Source organism: Anguilla anguilla, chromosome 1 (genome assembly GCF_013347855.1).
Source record: "Anguilla anguilla isolate fAngAng1 chromosome 1, fAngAng1.pri, whole genome shotgun sequence".
In the NCBI taxonomy this organism is placed as follows: Eukaryota; Metazoa; Chordata; class Actinopteri; order Anguilliformes; family Anguillidae; genus Anguilla; species Anguilla anguilla.
The window spans coordinates 20,508,911-20,528,565 of record NC_049201.1 but is presented as its reverse complement, the minus strand read 5'-3'; the positions used below and the strand labels follow the sequence as shown (position 1 = coordinate 20,528,565).

Genomic DNA, 19,655 nt, shown 5'->3' with positions numbered 1-19,655 from the left:
TACATACGTACAGTATATGAATGCATATATTTTTCAGTATAAGTAGTCCCCAGTTCAAACCCACTTGTACCTTTACATTGTTTGAGCAATGCTCTCCCAACTGAGCCGTGGGACTAGCATTATGATGATGTAATGATTTAGTAACTATGTGACCTGGAGTTGAAAATGATATTGATATCCTTAAGATCATAAGATCTACACTCTATAATATATACTCTAATGCAGGATCTATCAATTAATCACACTAGTTTAAAAACTGTATGCCATGCACCGACACAGGTAAGCTCTGCTGAAAGGTGATACAAGATATGTGGTCCCAACCATGTTAGAAATTAAGCATGCTTTATAAAAGTGCAAAATCTGTAAGTATATTGCTCTGGCTTTAATATCCAAAATTGACAATATACTGTACAGAGCATTACTCAAAGAGTATGAATTAGGCTCAGGTTCCCTTTGCCTAATATTACATTTTGTATAAAGAAGTGAATATATTCAGTGTGAAAAATATGCAATAATACAGGAAATCAGGAAAAAATGTACGTTTATTATACGTTTCATTACAAAGCTGAGCTGTGTGTTTTTAATGGGGAATGTAAATAGACTAAACAAAGGCATGTGTTATGCTTTATAATAAAAATATAGGATGTGAAATAAGATTTCAGAATTTGTGGAACTTCCTGTAGAGTGTTTTTCTTTAATTTTTCTTTCATTTCCACAATGAGCACTAGCTCATTGTGGAAGCATGAGCTTTTTATTAGTATTAACATATAGCTGCAGTTCCATGCAAGGAGGATCAGTTTATGGTATATGTAAACAAATAGCCTTGTTGGATGACACTGAGAAGTAACGTATTAGTAACTTTTTTCCTTTTTTACTATGTATTTACCTAATTTATTTTACAGGGCCCCCATTATTTAGGATTGGCCTTGTAGATGGAACTGTGGGGATCCAATGTGATCCTATTGTTGCATTTCAGTTTTCATCAATTAAGCAAAACTGATAAAAAATCTTTTTTGCTAAGTTGTAAGGCAGCAGAATTTGGAATTAAATGAAAACATCCACTTGTTTTTCACATGGGAGGCCCGGTTTGGATGGTGGCTGTTTTTATTATGCTTCCCTGAGGGCCTGTCTGCATCAACATTGTAATGCAGTCCACAGATTGAGAGGTAGGTCAAAGATTGATTTAATCACTGTGCCGCCAGGAAATTAAGCTAGTACACTGTGAGCCAAGTACAATTATATCTTCTGTCAGTACATCTCCCTCAACAATGCACAAGATATTAATTCATATCTTAAGTGCCATTTTAACCCATCTGAAGAGGGAAAAGAGCAAGGGGACAAGTCCCAATAGGCTGTCATACAAAGCAAGACATTCAGGACATGCCACTAAAACGCAACGCGCCATTGTTAACCATTGATTTATGGCACTCCCATTCTGCCCCAGCACCCATGTTCCACAGATGGCTTGTGGCCTTTTGTAATCAATGTCGTGGACCAAGAAATCACTGACCTGGAAAGCTTGCCTTGCTGCACTATTACACCATATTGATACACTGAAGAATTTGTAGAAAAGCACACACAGTGTACTTGTGGATCACTAATGGATTTTGTAGTGGGAATAGATTGTTTGAAGTATTAGTGAATCCATATCATTAAAAAGTAGGTCTTCCTCTTTGTAGTCCTTGGAGCTCAATCTGGCCATCTGTGTTTCTAGACAACAGAGAGGTTAAAACTGCAGAGGGGACTGCTCATCTGCTGGGTTGGGAACCAACATCCAGGGCAAGTGTGGATGGGATGGGAGAGGAAAGACATTATAAATCTGTCACGCCTATTGAACCATGGTTCAGTTGACAGTTGGAACGATTGCCGACCGCACACCACCTCCCAGTCCCAAAATGCCAAATGGATCAGCGAGGGCAGGCAGCGCGGTGACAGCTAATGGCACCTCAACACTTCCCCGGCAGCTACAACCCAAAACAGCGAACAGCCGGCAAGAGCGTGGGTCCTGCTCCTCCACTTCATCCTGCCCTGTATGCTCTGAGGGCCAGAGCGACCCAGAGGAAGAGCCTCTGCCTTGCTACCCCTCCAGCCTCTCCTCTCCTAGCCTGCAGAGTTCCCTTCCCAACCTCCAAAGCTCTGTCCCCAGCCTCCGGAGCTCCAGCAGCACCCTCCGAAGCTCCAGTCCCAGCCCCCACAGTGCCAGCTCCAGCGAAGATGACAGCAGCTGGGATACTAACAGCTGGAGTTCGGGGGCCACCTGCTTGTTGCGCAGCTCCATAAAGAAGCATAGCGAAGAGGTCTTCCAGGCTCGTCTGGGCTCCGGCAGCAGGGGGGAGATCGTTACTGGCTCTGAGGGCAGCCATTTGAATGGTGATGGCATCGAGGGGAGCTGCACTCGACCTGAGTGCCAGGAGGGGGCAGAATGGGCACTGGGGAGGAGGGATTCCTTGCAGAGCCTCTCCTCCAGCCAGGGTATAGATGCAGCATCAGGTAATTTAGACCAAAAGATTGAAGACAAGCTCAAGTTCTCCCAGTTCCTGGATGAGGTGACCTGCAGAGTGCTGGCCCCGGGCAGCCTCGAGGCCTTCGGCATCCTCCGGCAGAAGGACCCTGCCTCCTTCTGGGAAGAAAGTCCCAGCACCTACATCAGGGAGCCCAGGAGGAGCAGCGTGGTTGACTCCGTATACCAGTGGACTAAGACCCTCCCGAGCTGCAAGATTCTCGATGCCAACGACATCATGAGGAACTCGCTGGAGGAGCGAGGTTCCCAGGAGTCACCAGGGAGAGCTTACCTGGAGACAGACATCGACAGCGTGAGGTTGGAGGACGAACTGGAATCAAACTCCTTCCGGGAGACAAGGAAAGAGAGCCTCAAAGAGAGGGAGAGGGGGATGGAGAGGCGAGCCAAGCGGATCACCCCAGAAAGGACGAGATCACCAACCCCTCTCTTGAACTGGAGCAAAGACTTGCCCAAATATTCCTACAGGTCCACGTCTCTGCCCCGCAGCATGAACAGCTTGGTGAGTACCATGTTACAATATATCAAGTAGCACAAATTATAAGAGGTCAGAGCTAGCCGAGAGGCTCCAGGCCTTTTTCTAGCCTCCAGCCTTTTCAATTCCCATGGCTTCATTTCTCTCAATGGCTTTGCTGTAAAATGTCATATCCGGAGTTGTCAAAAGTTCAGGAATCTCTCTGCAGCACTTGTGCTATTGAAAATCTGTGAATATGCAATTCATGTTATTGGTCCAGGTTTTTATATACTGCTAAAACCCTGTGAAAATTTTGAAGTTAAAAATTAAAGCAGTGTGCATGATTTTTAACCATATTGTATTGTAAAATTTCAGAAACTTTGACTCAAGTTTAAACATAATCTATATCATAATTGTTTAGAGGGGTTTTCCTAATTTTCCAGAATGATTTAATTCCTGCTCCTTTGCCTATTTAAAGGGCATGCTCGATATACTTATTTCCACTGATAACCCTGAACAATAGTTCAAACTATAACTATTCTTTTTATTGTTGTTCTGTTGCCCTTAGTTCAACAAGCAGCACTGCCCATGCGGCATATACATGTGCCACAAAATGTGTCAATGCAGTTCAATAGAAATAACAAGCATGGGTGCTTCTAAATGTGGCAGTATTGATCTGAGTTCATATTGTTTTTGAACCATGCATTTTTCTTAGCCATGTAAATGTTGCTGGAAGGCATTTTTGGCTGTTGCCCATCTCATTAGTTTGTATATTTGCACTTCAGATAACAGTTTGGCCCAAGCAGAGTCCTTGAGTCTATAACCTTAGGGCCTACTATTATAATCAGAATATGCTCTCCAGAAAATAGTCATGCTAAAATTCCTCTTCCATCCAAACAATTAACCTAATTTCAATGTTAATCAGATCTAACCTAAGGGATTGTTCACAGAACTGAAAATAATACATGGAATATAAAATAAATAGCAAAAACGTTTTGATTAAAAAATGGTAGCATCTCCTTGCATGGTGGCAACAATTATAACAATTCTTTCCTGTTTAGTCCCTCTGTCCTCTCTATAATAACCCTCTGTCCTCTCTATAGTGCAGTGATCCTCCCCATTTCATGGTGCTATTGCTGCATGAACCATGGTCGAACTTCACATGTATAATATACTCTGTATGTTATATTTACACAGTCAGAAACACAGAAATCTATTTAAATTTCCATATGGGTGACTCAGTGGAAAATGGTCCTCACCATATGAATCTTGTAGCTTGAGAAAAACTTTGTAGCACCAGCAGTTTGGTGTTGTTCCACCAGGGGTCGGGAGGGTTCAAGGTGGGTTCCTTGGGTTATCATTGCATTATGGCCCCCCAATGACTCTCTAGACCCACAGGCTAGTGGTATTAATCAGTTAAGAGAAATGTCACTTCTCTAATTTGTGCTACTTCTCTTCTTGTCTAGTGTAGCCTGTAGTGTGGAAAATAGTTTTTGGTTTTCAGATGAAGGAGACTGAACAGCTGCAGAGCTTGTTGCATGGGGTGCACAGTGGCATCTTAGGAGCCACAAATCTGAATCCAAAATTAGGGAGAATGGGGGACTTTGTTCAAAAATAGATAAATATATGAATAACATGCGGCTCAACAATCTGGTTCCCTGTACATATGAGAACAATATAGAGGTTTCATTAATGACATGCATGATGTTATCCTTGTGACTGTTCTATTTGCCTCATATGGTAATGCATGGCATTGAAGGTGTACCACTGAATATGAAAAGATTGAGGCAATAACCACACTCCGTATTGGACAATCTGGTAGATAGTAGTTCATTAAAATTCTTGGCAAATGAGTCAAGACTAGTTTGATCAAATATAAAGCTGTAGGCAGAAATATTATCTGTATTAATTATTTTTGCTTCTACTAGCCTACATCTTGTTATTTTTAAGATAAAACATAAAAAGTATCAATGTGTCTTATCGAAATATCTTTCAGTTGGATTATTTAATGGAATTTGCGACACCAATTTATCTTGAGTATAATTTTTTAATTAAATTGTGAGTTCATCTGGTATTATTGGAACATCTTTGCTGTGAGGAATAGACCACCTTTCACCTGCCTATTGCATCCAGGTTCACAATGATAACAGTGGCATGAAAAGTATACATCACACATTAAAATGTTAAACCAGTGGTCACCCCCCCCCCCCCCCCCCCATCCTACACTGGGTCTGTTTAATCAGGATGAAATTTCTATCTCAGTTGTTTAGTGTAATTTCTGCATAGAAAGAACAACTGAATTGCCACTCAAAATGTGCTATTGCATCAGCAAAATTTGGCCCATGGTATTCTTTTTTACAAGTGCTATATGAGAAATGATGAAGCTATTTTGACAACAAATGATGCAGAAAATATTGTCAGCGGTTATTTCAGCACCATATAACAGATATATTAAACAGAGGGCATATATTTGCACATATCCCATAATTCAGCTGGGGCTTTGTGATTCAATACCTTGTTCAATGCAACAGTATATTCATTTATATTTACCTTGGATTGGTTATGGCAAAATTATACAGTCCACAGAAGGTTAAATATTACATACCTCCGTCCAACAAATTGACATTACTCAATAACATTTTTAAAATGTACCAAGTGAAGTGCGAGTAATGTGCCCTTTAAATCTTCAAATCTCAAATATGCAATATTCTACATTTGTACGTGATAATAATATATGGTACTGTAGTTCACTGGTTTAAAGCACTCCATACGGCAGCAGGATAACCCCAGGGCACAAAGCGCTGTGTATGTGTATATGTACAGGAAGAACAAAAGCATTCAGGAAAGCATTGAAGAAGCTTTCTTCAGAGGGAAAATCAACCATTTTTTTGTCAAACCGCCTCCACACTCTGCAAACAACAGATGTCATTGTGATAAGAAGACATTTTAAATTTAGCTGGAATAGAGGTCACTTTAAATATACATTTTTAAATGAGACTAACTGTATGTATATTTTTGTATTTGAGCATCTCCTAATACATAATTGGATTGGATGAATAGTTTCTATTAGCTTACTTTCATTTTTATATTGTAAAGACTGAAAGCAATGCTTTCACCTTTCCAGTAGAGTTATAAGTTCTGCTTGTCAATCTGTCGAGCCACAACAGTTGAAAATTACATTTATAATAATATGCACAGTCTCTGTTAAATAAAGTTAAAGTTGGAATACAAAATAAAAAATACTTCATATGAAATCCTGGATGGTCCTTGCATTCCATCCCCTGCTTCCTTATTGGCTCATAGGTTAAAAGTCAAGATTCTAAAGCCGCGTTTCCACCAAAAGTACCCAGGAACCCAGGAACTACTTTTCAAGGAACTAAAAGGTTCCTTCAGCCCATTGTTGTCTGCGTTTCCACCGCGGTCTAAAGTCCCGCGAAGATTAGGCAAATTAGCCCACTGACGTATGAAAAAGCGACGTTGTCGTCGGTCCATCTGTCCTATGATTTCTTCTGTAACCCCATACTACCACCGAAGTAGCCTACATTATTTTCTAATAACCGGGACAGCCCGGAGGGGTTTATTCCACTTATATACAACGGGTTACCAACAACGACTATATATGGTTACTTTTGTATTTATTGATTTTTATCGATTTAATCACCTGGAATTGAAATATTCTTCTGCAGCCGTTTGGGCATATTTTACCGTTGTCAAGCAAAACTGTCATTGGTAGTTGAACTTGGACCGTTGTTATGCAACAAATAGGATATAACAGGCCAATAGTCAGATTGTAACTGTTTTATATATCCTCTCAAACACATTCATTATGTTTTTCTGTGAACATTCACTTTCATGTCTTGACATCCAAGGCGACAGAATGCATTCACATTTCCAATATAACTGGCAACAACAGCAGAAAACATGCACACGTTGTAAACAATTTGCTGTTTGATTACTTTCTTATCGTCAATTCCATATAGGCTAATCGCAAACTGACAAGAATAGAACGAAAACTCGGACTTGCGTGAAAATTTAGATTAGCAGTGGTACAGCCACCGTTTGCTTTCCTTCAAAGTTACTGCTAGCCGAGCAGCGAAGTGTGCCCTCCAGATGCGAACCATGCACCATAAATTAGTCCATAGTCTTCCTGGTCTTTTTATGGAATTGAAGAATGGCAGAGTAAAATTACGGCAGTCTGAAAAAGCTAAAGGGACGATTACTAGAATTAACCTGTTATTTTACCCTGACAAAAAGTGCGGAAGGTGATTTCCAGTTTGCTTTTACTGTATCACCAATGTGAATTACGCAGAACTACCGCATACCTCACATAACTGTATCAAACATTTTGAGTCAATTACAACGGGCTAACAAAGAAAATCCGGAAGAAAATATTCAGCAACCGAATTAATCCGTTTGAATGTTTTGGTACGTAATATGCTGTCCCAGCACGAATGCTTAGCATTTTATAAAACGAATACTAAAGCAAGAAAAGAACAGAAGAGCACACGTTATAATTCCAAGACGTTGGCAGGCTATAACCAAAACTAGGCTACTGCGCCGCATAAAATACAAGTTTGATTTGAAGTTATTATGAAAATAAATCGGCTGCGGCTGCAGATTTTTAAACATGGCGGTTGAAATAAAACAAATAACACTGCAACTAGTCGACCAATCATAAATTTTCAGCGCTTGCGCCCCACCCCAAAGGTTCCGGTACTTTTGGAAAGTACTACCCCCCGAACAGGGACTTTTTTGGGGGTAAAATAAAGTCCCCAGAACTTAATTTAGACCCTAGTTCCTGCAGTCGAAATGCACTGAGTTCCTCAAAAGGTTCCTAGTTTTGGGTTAAAGTTCCTGCGGTGGATGGCTTTAGTCCATCACAAACTGTCATGAAAGACAGGATATATTTTCTAATTTGACTGTTTGGCCATATTGTTGGTTACGAGCAAGTAAAGTTAACACTAGTCTTTACAGCCTCCTTTCATTTTACAAAAAAAACTGAAAAATCTGTGATATAGAAAACAGATTTTCAGATGGTTAGAAAATAATACATTAGCATTAGTTTCGTGAATCACCAGTCTCACTCACCAACTGGATTTACTGCAGGTCTAGGCACCACAATGTGGTGCAAATGGAGTTCAGAATAAGTGCACATAAAGCTGAAGGGTCAGAAACAGTTTAACAACAAAGACTTGATCTCTCTAGTCTCCAGTAAGAAAAAAACACCTAAATCGTGTGTCCCTGCTTAGTGGCACTCTATTTGTCCTAACAAAGAAAATTAAAATGAGAGAGACTTACATATGTTGGTGAATGTGCTCTTTACTAATGTTCATTGGGCAGTCCTTTTTTGTCTTTGGCTGCAAACTGCAATTGTGGATTCCCTAATGCCACACACTAATATTTACTCCTGAAGGAGTCGTGATAGCAGTGAAATTCCCAAATCAGGTGAAGATGTTAAATAATGAAAGGCAGAAATCACAGACTCTTGTTGTTCTGCTATGCGATCAGCCTGTTCCATCACCTTAGCAACTGTGCAGGGGGTTCGGGATTTGGAGTGGGGAGGTGTCAGGGTTGTATGGGAGATTGTGCTGTACCTCCACCAATTTAAGTAGAATGGTAAACATGTGCCTTCTGTCAGGACACACAGGCAGTTTACATTAGTGTTGAGGGAACAGAGGCATCCCACATGTATAATTTAACAGAGTGAATGCAGCCATCACTGGTTGCTTTATGTATGTGGACCCACGCTGGAAGACATGTGTGGGCGGGGTGTAGGCAGACAGATGAGTGAGTATTGTGCATGTGCGTGTGTGTGTCCTTGTATTGTGCATGTGTGTGTGTGTAATCAATTGAGATCGTGTATAATATAAACTGAATCTCTCTTCAGCCTATCAAAGAAAAGTGAGGCAGTAAAAGCAACCTACACACAGAAGTTTTTTCAGTTGATGAAGCGATGAGAAGCTAATTTGTTCATTTAGGATTAAGTTTGTAGATGTACATGCATATATACATAAGGAGTGTGCTGGCTAGTTAGAATATATGACTATTCTTTTGACTATTACGAAAAATATCAATTATAGTATAAATTTCTGTTACTGAATTTTGATTATTTTTGTAGAAGGCTATTGTCAGAAAAATAGCTTTTCAAAGAAAAAAAATGTTATTGTGTCAGCTACAAAACTATTGCATAATATTTCAATTCATAGTACTGTATGTTCATAGGCAAGAGACAAATGAAAAACTGAAAAACGTTTTGCTTAATATGTCATGACATTGCAGCTAGAAACGAATGTTTTTTGTGTATGTTAGTTTGTCATGGCTACGACTATCACACAAATAATGGATAAGACAGGACTATGACTGTAGGGAGGCCAGAACACAGCTAAAACACGTAATTCTGTAGAAACACAGGTATTACTGAAGTTGCTTTTGAACTATGTTAAAATATTTATTAATAGATTCATAAAGCAGCACCCTCCCCAGCTTTTAAAAGATTGGTTCACTGACCCGATTTGAAATAGAGGCAGTCCCACATGCTAGGAGACCTGTGTAGCTGCCTTAGGTTAGATGCTTCACTTAGGTCCAATTACATGACCTACATGTTCCCATGATTCCCCGCACCGCAGGGCGGTCTGACAGCCCTTTGTGAGGCCAAAGTGCGGGCAGACAGAGAGAAGTCATTATGTCTGCTGTCTCCTACAGCATTCAAGGCCCAGATTATCATACTGCTTTATCAAGCTAAATCTTTATGGAATCGCACAACAATTCCAAAAGTCGACTTCGGCTGGTTACAGCTAGACAGCACTGATATTTGCAGTAATATGACAGTCATTCCACCAAGCGCCCTGCATTAGTGATGGAGAGTGCAGTGCAGTCACTGCTCTATTGAGTGCTGAACTCTGAGTACCTGTAAGGAGCCTGAGGAAGATTCAGGGGAAAGCCCAGCTCCCCCGGCAATCTCCTTCAGTGGCCAAATGTATTCTGCCACTGTAGATTGATTACTATGGCCAAAGCACAGTGAGCTGCACCTGCCTGGGGTGAGTCATCCAAGCCTGCCCTGCAAGGGTGGTTTCCTTGGACTGGCAGCACTGGGGGGATAAGAACAGCAGCAGCATTTAATCACCACTCTGTCTGCGAGGGGGGAGGGGCCAAGGGAGGAGTCAGCAGAGGGTCTGTAGCATCTGCCGGTAGACTCTGCAGCTTAGAGGGGGATTACTTCCATCACAACAGTGAGTCATCCACCCGTAGCAGAGAGCGCTCGTCACAGCCAGGACTGCAGACCTGTGTGTTTTCTCATTTTAGGCTGCGCATGGAGGTTGCCGGTATTTGCAATATCGCAGGTAGTCAAGTGAGGGACTCCAAGCTGAAATATACTGCGTAGCACTGCCTCTGCATCATCCCACTGACACATTTACAAAGGAACCTGGTTGTTGTTGTACAGATTAACGCTTGTCCCAGGGCAAAATTTGTGATATGTAGTGGCTTGTGACATATTTTTTAAAAGTACAGTAAGTCACTTGACCATGGCAAGAACCTTTGTAATACAATATCCCCCGTCCACCACCCATAAAGCAACACTGAGAATATGATCTGTCACTGCAGCTATGAAGGAAGACAGCTTGAGGGCAGGTCCTGGTCAGTAACCTCTATTCATTCATGTGGGTGATAAAGGAAAAGGTCATCATCAGAGAAAGTGGGAATGCCTGCAGTGATAGGAAACACCATCCACCAATATATAAATAAACAAAAGAACTACATTTTCATTATTGCATATGGGGTTGGCCCATTCCTGGGAAATGTTTTAGCCCATGCTAATAAAATGTCCTTTGTCATGGACGTATCAATTGAATAATTAATTAAATGTATTAAACATATTTAGAGCAAACTATATGACTGCAGATTCACCCGTAAGGTTGTATATAAGACATTTGGGGGAGTGGGAAGGGTGGGGGGGGGGGGGGGGGGGGGGAGCTTAGAATATGCCATATTTTGATCAAGTGCTCTTTCCTTGCAATAATCCTGCAAGACTGCCCAAAGGTTGAGCTGCATATTCATTTTCATTGAGGTATTCATTAAAGCAATGATTATAATAATTATTGTTTGCAATATTAATATTATAGTGTTAATAATCATCACCACCATCCTTGGCACAATTGAAATTACCACAAAGAAGGGAAAACAGCAGTCATCAAAGAATCAATGCGATCCATTCACTAAGTAGCTCTGTGCCGCAATCTCAATATGTTTGAAAATGTGAATTCCTCCTGCGTAATCCCAGCCTTTCGCTTAGTGCACGAGGACAAAAAACATGCTCCTGTACCCATCCTCACGTGTACCCCCAGCTCTGTGCTCCAAAGAGAGTGAAGGGAAAAGGCATACGTAGTCTGTGAAAACTGCAATCTCCCCCAATGTGTGAAAATCAACAGATACCATTACCTGTTACTTTCCAACACACACACCCCCCTCCCCCTTCCTTGCTCTCCTCTACTGTGTACGGCTTCTGAGTCAGTCGCTGCCCCCGGCCCTGGGGTATACTGTGCTTCTGCTGCCTGCTGCAATTTTTCCTCCCTGTTAATCTGTCAATTTTTCCCCTGCTCTCCGCTAATGCAGATGTAGATTTGTTTACGGCTGCTGCGTGAGGCACTTGTCCGAGAGCACTTGTTTAAGACCAGCCGAGATGCTTCGGTGCCTCCTGCTTTATTCATCTAATCTCTCCCGATTCCTTCCAGGCCTGCGATGGTGAAATGCATAACATAAGGTAAGACACTCTCTCTTTCACTTTTCGCCGTGCTGATCCCCACGCTCTCCCTCCCTGTCCCTCTCCTCCTCTCTCTCTCTCTGTCTCTAGCTCTCTCCATCTCTCTCTCCCTCTCTTACTCTCTCTCTCTCACCCTCTCTGTCTCCTGCCTCCTTCACTAGTGAGATGCTCACTGCCTATTAAAGCCATTTAATCTAGCTGGGATCCAAGGAAACCTTTTTTTTTCAATGCATGCTGAGAGGGACACACACTGGAATTTTGTGACCTGATCAACTGAAAATGAAATGTAAAGCTAGTAAACGGTAAGGAAGGGAGAAAGAAATCTTGTGTGCATGTGTGCATGTTTATTTATTTGTGCGTGTAATATATATATATCTGCGTCTGTCTTCTTACAATAAGTGGGAATGCTTTGCTAAAATAGTGTTTGTGCCTTACTAGAGTTTCATGTTTTGACAGTGGAACCCCCTACACACAGACACTTCTAATAGCAATGTGGGTGCTAAACTGACAGTTATTCAATTAGACCTGCATTTGTTTCTGTGCTAAAGTTATAGAATGTGTGTGTGTGTGTGTGTGTGTGTGTGTGTGTGTGTGTGTATGCATTAGTGCACCTGTGAAATAATGTCTGCATGCTACTGTCACAGATTAATTGTTACTGAGGACTAAGAGTGGTTGAGAATATGTAAGGAAGAGAGTGGGTTTTTAAGACACAGCTGGTTAATCCAGAGCTCACTATATGCAGCTCTTTGTTTGCACATCAGCACAGTAGTTAGAATTTACTCAAAAGCAGCGCTGGATGCAATAAGAACTTCAATCAAGCAAGCTGTTCTGCACAATGACACAGGAGTGGTCACTCTGCAGATCCCATGTGTTGCAGTTTCAAAGAAGTAGATAGCTACACAGTTCAGTGGAGGCTGTAAATTATTGGCAGGTTCTCTTTAGAATGGATATGAGGGAGGCTGCCAGACAGAAATTTAAAATCTGCAATACCCTTGGTTATCATGAATGGGCCAGATTTCCCTGCTATAATGTTGTACATTTAAATATGTAGTTAGCATGATTGTAATTGCTGTTAATAACAGTCATAATCAAGGCAGGGGTGCCATCTGCATACGTTTGCATACCTCTTGCTGATGTTGCTGTTATTTTAATTGTCATCATTACATGAGCACAAATTAATTTCATTAACCCCCCTTATGGCTTTCAACTCCAACAGGGAAATAATCCCTACAGGCTGTTACTAAATTAGGAGTAATGTTCTGAAGTTCCCCCTGGGAAAAATAAAGTTATTCTATTCTATTCTACTCTATTCTAATGTTGTTTGTGACATCACTGACGGTTTGAGCAAATTCTTTGCATATTTGAAGTAGAGGTCAAAGAGTCTGAAGAGTTATAGTCAATATGTCCCAATCATACAATCAGGCCTTTGTGTGTGTGGGGGGGGGGGGGGGGGCCCTTACACCTTAGATAGCTCTGAGATACAAGTGATAATAGAAAATGTAATGAGTTGCTTGGTGTGACAAACCACTTGAGTACTGCGAAGCAGGAGGGTTTTTAGATCGACACACTAGGGGATATCTAGTAGAGAAGTAGGATAGGATGCGGTGGAGTGTGTGTGACAGGGGGGGCACCCCCTGAACATACAGTCTAAACTCAGAAAAAGGGTGCTGTCCACTGGCCTCCTGCTCAACCTTCAATTATACACAGATTACGTCCCATCTGCTTTTATGGTTGTGCATTAATTCACACTTAGAGAATTTGCGCACCAGAGCTCCGAGAGCACGGCCAGCCATCAAGGCCATACAGTACCACTGCGCTAACGTCCTGCGTGGAAATGATGATGCATGGAAAGTCAGTTATGGATTTCTTCAGAAAGTCTCTCGGGCCTGCTTGTTTTTCTGCTAGGATGGCATTTCAGGTTTTGAGAGTTTAATGTCCATTATCGGTGGTGCCAAAAGGACCTGGCGCCAAAGTTTTCAGGCAGTGCATGGACATGGAGATGGCAATCTTAGAGGGATTTCTGATCCAAGTTAAGGCTCTTAACCTGATATCCTGTTTTGGTTGTCAAATGTAATTGAAAGCATTTTGGAGTGTTTCTGATGTGAATGTAATTAAACATTTTAGATGGCATGGTAGGAATAGTTCATATTTTGACAGTCCATTTGGACTAATGTAAAATGGATCGCCATGGAATTCTGACTGACAGGATCTTGACATCTAGAAGGGTGGAAATCTAGATTGAGAGACATTTTGAGTTGTACAGACTAAGTAAACCCCAATATAGCTCAGATTTTACTCAGATATAGCCTGGCTACATCGTAGTCAGCTAGAAAACTTTCACTTTTCTACAAAATGTATCACATAAATTTTCACTTGAATGCCTAGATGGTGTTTCACCTACTTTCCACCAACTTTTAACCACAAATTTTTTCACTGGGATACAGCACTATTCAAAATTGTCTGTTTTTCACAGCATCCCTTGAGTTCCTTGGATGTAAAAGGCACGTGGCGATGGATGTGTATCTCCAATGCTTTTCTGCAGACATGAACTAATAGCCAGCAGCCTCCATTTTATCACCCCTCCCAGGGCCACCAAGTTATTGTACAGAATATATATCTCCCAAAATGAATGAATAAAATATAATGACAGCAACAATAATAATACAAATCAGTGTTTCCCACAGGATTTGGGGAAACTGTGGTGGGGGGACCCCAAAGCCTCCAGGGGGGTCCAAGGGGGATGCGCCCCTGGGAGAAAATCTTGCCAATTTTATCTTTTTAAATTTTGTGCACTTTGAGAGGAAAATTAAGAGGCTAGATCCTTGAAGAATTTTGTGCTTTTCTAAACAATCCAGTCATAAACCCCATATAGTTCTATCAACTTGTAAGATGCTTGAGCCTACATTTGAGCCATCAAATAAGTTAAGCAAACGTTGTCATGATAGTTGCTTCATTTATTAGATGAAAATTGATATATCAGGGAAAGCATTTCTATGACAACTAGCTAAAATGTTTAATCAACAGGTTTCAAACAGATATTGTTTAGAAGGGAGATATTCCAAATACATGAATATCTGGCATCAACATTCAGCTTAAAACAGTAGCCTACTTAAACAACACTTAATTTATATAATCAACACAACATTGCTTTTCACATTTGGGATATAGATTTGCCAACTTAATGCTGGAAATAATATAGCCTACTAGTACAGTGCAAGTGTCTAGCTAACGTTAGTCGTTTTAGCTTCACAGATCATTGTAACCACTTGGTTCATATTGATTTAAATGTAACAAGAATTAGGTTGCCACAGTTTAATTCATTATTGGGAAATACTGCAAATGTAAAAATAATTTTATACAAACAAAGGGGCACTTGGGGCAATTAGGCAGGTGCTTGGGCATCCAGAACCACACCCTCTTCACGTGCCTGACTCCTCCCCATATCAGTCCCCTCCAATGGAAAAATCCTACACCCATGAAAAAAATCCCTTGTCTTGCTGTCTGGTCCCAGGGGCTATCAGGTGGAATAGTGTCTCTAACTCTAACCGTGTCTCTAACTGGTGGATACAACATTGCACTTATTAATTATGACACAGTTAGATATTTACTGATTTCCCATTTGTGCCATTTAAAATCAGATTGGAGTAAAATATTTAAAACACTTGATTGGTGAAAATAAGGGTCACAAGAATTTCTGTCAGACTTCTGGGACCTGGACCACTTAAAGGAATATCTTGAGTCATCTGGGTCACAGTCGTTGATTAGTAATAGAATCTATTTTCTGATTAAATTCTCTATTTTTAATTTTTATTTTTTACTTAACTTTTCATCAGTACATAGAGTATGTTTTTACTCTATGTACCGTTAATATGTAACCAATTTATCTTATATCAGTAGTTCTACTATTAGTAGAAACTATAGTAAATAGAAAAATACAGAAGACTGTTGCAGGTGCAAATAATATATTTGCATTTATTTTCAATATGACAAATGTGAACAATATAAGGGAAGCGCATGCTGAAAATTGGCTGGAATCATTCAGAGATATAGTATATATATTCATAAAAATGTTTGACATTTTTATGTGACTAGGTTTGATAGCCCACTGTCTCTTCAGATGGTATGATTATGAACCACAGGGCTTTACAAGCAAATTGTGCAGGAAAGATTGAGTTGTATTACTTACAGGAATTTGACCCTTGTTCAGTTTTCTTGTTTAGGCCCAAATTGTTTATTGTAACATCATTTAACTGTCAATTGCCATTCCAAGTGGTTTTGTTGGTGTTTATTTAGACATAAAGAATTTACTTGTGCTTGTGTGCAACTTATCATTTTTGCTTATTTAAATTCTAATTCTTGTTGTGCCATGTGAATGATAGCATCTGAGTATAAAAATAAGGGTCCTGAAAGCTTATTTTATTTTTGTTATTATGTGAGAACAGACCTTTTGGCTTTTTAGAAAAGAGGCCATATCCCAATATTTGCTACCAGGCCCTGCTGTGTTTTTCACAGGAGACCCAATGTCCCCAGCAAAGGGTTTGATTGTACTGGCAGTTTTTCAGCAACAAGCCCTGTACCTCTTTTTCGATTGCAGTTGTTGTATTTTCTAATTACTACCTGTCTGTTTGAGTAATAGCTTGCAACAGTGCGCCACAGGGGCCTGGCGATTGCGTGATCTGCTTATTGTTTCTGTTGGCTTGGCTTGTCTGGCCTGAGTATTTTTTGAGCACTTTATATAATATTGATATTTCTGAGGCTGGCGGGGGCTTTTTGTCGTATGAGGCTATAAGAGCAGGAAGCAGTTTGTCAACAGAACGTGGAGTCATGGGAAGGGATGAGGGCAAAGTCACAGTGGAGTGTGTTTCTCGAAGGCCCAGGCATTAGCATTAACAGGCTGTCATTGAGTAATTTGGTCTACAGCTGTGGTGCCCCAACTGCTATGATAGTAAAAATCCTGTAGAAGCAGTCATATGGTTGTTTTGTATTCATACACAATATATATCTTTACAGCAGGTAAAGATACTGCAGTGCAGGGCCATTTTTACAGGCCGCGGTCATCGCAATCCCTTCAACTGTTTTAAATCGAGCACTGGTGTTCTAGAATTATGAAACTAACTGTAACCTCTTACTGCATGTTTTAACTTTCATTGCTTGGTTGCTCATGTAACAATACCCCATCACAACATAAGCCATTTAGGTACAAATAAAGACTCAACATCTAGCCTTCAAGTTAACATTAGTTAATGTAACAAAACAAACAAGGATTTGGGCATAACCATTAAACAACTGCCTCTCTTCCAACAAATAGTTGGAAATGAACAACCATGGCCTGTGTTTTGTACACTCGCTGTGTCTTAAGTTATGTGCTTAAATATAATATGTGATGAAGATAAGATATAGCCACACCCTCAGTGATGGACATCTGGAACTCTATAGGAGGGATGGGACTGTATAGGAGGGACAGACTGAACAGTATGGGAGTTGGCTGAGAAGGAGCAATTCAGGGGACCTTGATAAACAGGAACTTTTCAGGCACTGAAGCTGTTCAGGCACTGTTACATCCCCTGAGTTACAGTAATATACGAAATCTAACACGGGAGCACAATACACACAACAAAAAACATGGGGACAGAACAGGCATAGAAGACTATACTGGACACAGCATGCTACAGTACGATCTGTATCAGATATTCCGAAAAGGGTGCTTACCTACTCAGATGACTGACCATGATCTTCCGCATGTAAGTTTCCATGCATTTTTGAGCTATGCTAGTATTCACTTTGCCCCTAAACAAAAATAAGAAAACCGAAAATAAATGACAAGTAAATTATAAATGCCAGTGAAGATGAACAAAAATTAAAAAGAAAAACAAAAAAAGTCAAGTTTTGATTTTACTATAGAAATCTCTGTGCGATTTTCTCTCTTGCTCCTGTATGGGAAACCTATGCTTTTCTAAATATTAGCTGATCCTTGTTGGATTCAATCAGGAGGGTAGATGAGCACCTGTCCTTGGCTCCACCCACATTTCACAGCAACAGCATATAACAAAACTGCAGGGATGTAACAGGTACCATCGACAAACATTTTTATATAATGCCCTCTCCCGATCTGCATTGTTTTTATTAACCCTTGACCCTTAAGCCCCCGCACTACATTGTTCAGTGCTCACATAGAATATTGAATTCCCTCTGGATTCCCCCATTAATGGATTCCATCTGCAATGTGGTGTGTCTCATTTGAGGAGCGGCCTTGATTCCTTTTTGAGCTCTAATCTTGTCCTTTGTTAATTTGAATGTTATCGCTTTAAAGGCACAAAGGACTATCAATTACTCTGGCGAATGGTCAGGGAAGGGGGTGAAAGCTCTCATTCAGGAGCTATAGAATCTAATCTCACAGCGTGCGAGAGAAAGGGACAAATCTGAAATATTCAAACTACGGAAGGAGACAACACGGGCTGCGTCTAAATGTGCGTATTGAATTCGACACCACTGAAGAGAAATACAAGGTTCAGGCCTGATCTACACACTCTGAATAAAGGACCTCAGCAGTTTCATCCATAGCGTCACATGAGTATTTTCAGAGGGCATGTCTCATTCTGCAGGTCTCTTGTCCGACAGGAATCTCTGAAGTCATCGCACAGCAATCAGAATGATCTGCCAGTGTGCGAGGAATGAGCAGGTTGATATTTGAAAAAGTGGCAGAAGACTTTTGAGAAATCAATGAGATGCCGGCAGGGGGTTCGGTTATTTCTGTTCAGTTCATGGGTGGTTACATAAGGGGTTTTTAAGAGACCTCCTTTAAAGTGACCCTATTGACCGTGAACTACCACTGACATGTGCAATATCGAAATAATCTTGTCTGCAAAGCTTCACTCTCACAATCGCAAACTCACAGTACAGACACACACACAGACTCACACACACACACATGCAACACACAACGGTAGGACAAGTCTTGTTTTTATTGTGCGTGTCAATTCATTAAAAATTAACAAGAACATACTGAGTTTTTCATAAATATGATATAAGCCTGTGTATTGAAAGTTAATGGGTAGCAACAGCTCAAATGGGTTACTCTTTTATCACTAGTCTTAGGGAGAGATCCTGTGTGTTTTACTATGAAGAAACAGGCACACACAGAATCACAGCTCCCTTTACCTCTGCATATAGAGACTCTCAGTATTGCGCAGGTTTTTTTTCCCATGCTGTTGGACCAGTGCTCAGAGCATAGCCAGCGCAAAAGATTAATGTGAGCTTCAGGGGTCCAGCCTAAGTATGCATCTTCCCTCACATTACAACACTTAGTGTTAACAAGCTGAGCAATCGATCTCCATGGACGCATGAAGAATTTTGGTCATCAGCTCATTTATTATGATGAAAATCACCACCCCGTGTTTGTGCTCATGATAGTAATGTCAGGGCATTCATGCTTGGCAAATGCAATGGCCATTCGGTCCCTGGGGTCCTGTTACATATGTCAGAAATAGCAGAACGCAAAGTTTTGTTGGGTTGGGTACCTGACCTGTTGTGCACTGCTGTATGGAAATGGATAGAGGGTTTGAGTTCTATCCACCCAAAGCTTTATTAATACTCACTGTGGCAGGCAGTAGTTTTGCAACAGAGGCCCTGACATTGGATATGGAAACAAGGGTCCTCATTAAGTAGGTATTACTCCTTACTGCATGGTTTATTCATTTCCCAGATTGTGGAGACACCCCCAAACAACAGGAAGGAGGACATAGAGACTGACCGGGTCACTGGAAAATACTGGTCTGAAGTGGGTGCCCAGAACACTGACATTGAGTCCAGTTTTTAATGGGGACAAAGCAAGTATAGCACACAGCAGATTATTTCTGTGAATTTGTATTAATCAGGAGCTGCCTCACCCCTTAATATAATCATTTCCAGTGCTATCCTGCGCTGTG

General features: G+C 40.8%; 1 protein-coding gene across 1 annotated transcript in view; it reads left to right on the top strand.

Annotated features, from left to right (window-relative positions):
• Nucleotides 1–19,655, top strand: part of LOC118214143 (brain-enriched guanylate kinase-associated protein) — a 256,035-nt gene that overhangs the window by 190,443 nt on the left and 45,937 nt on the right. Inside the window, exons 4-6 of the mRNA XM_035393776.1 lie at nucleotides 1,081–1,166; nucleotides 1,715–3,020; nucleotides 11,702–11,730. Of these exons, the coding sequence (XP_035249667.1) occupies nucleotides 1,839–3,020; nucleotides 11,702–11,730 (1,211 nt within the window). The 5' untranslated portion in view covers nucleotides 1,081–1,166; nucleotides 1,715–1,838. The remainder of the gene's footprint in view (nucleotides 1–1,080; nucleotides 1,167–1,714; nucleotides 3,021–11,701; nucleotides 11,731–19,655) is intronic.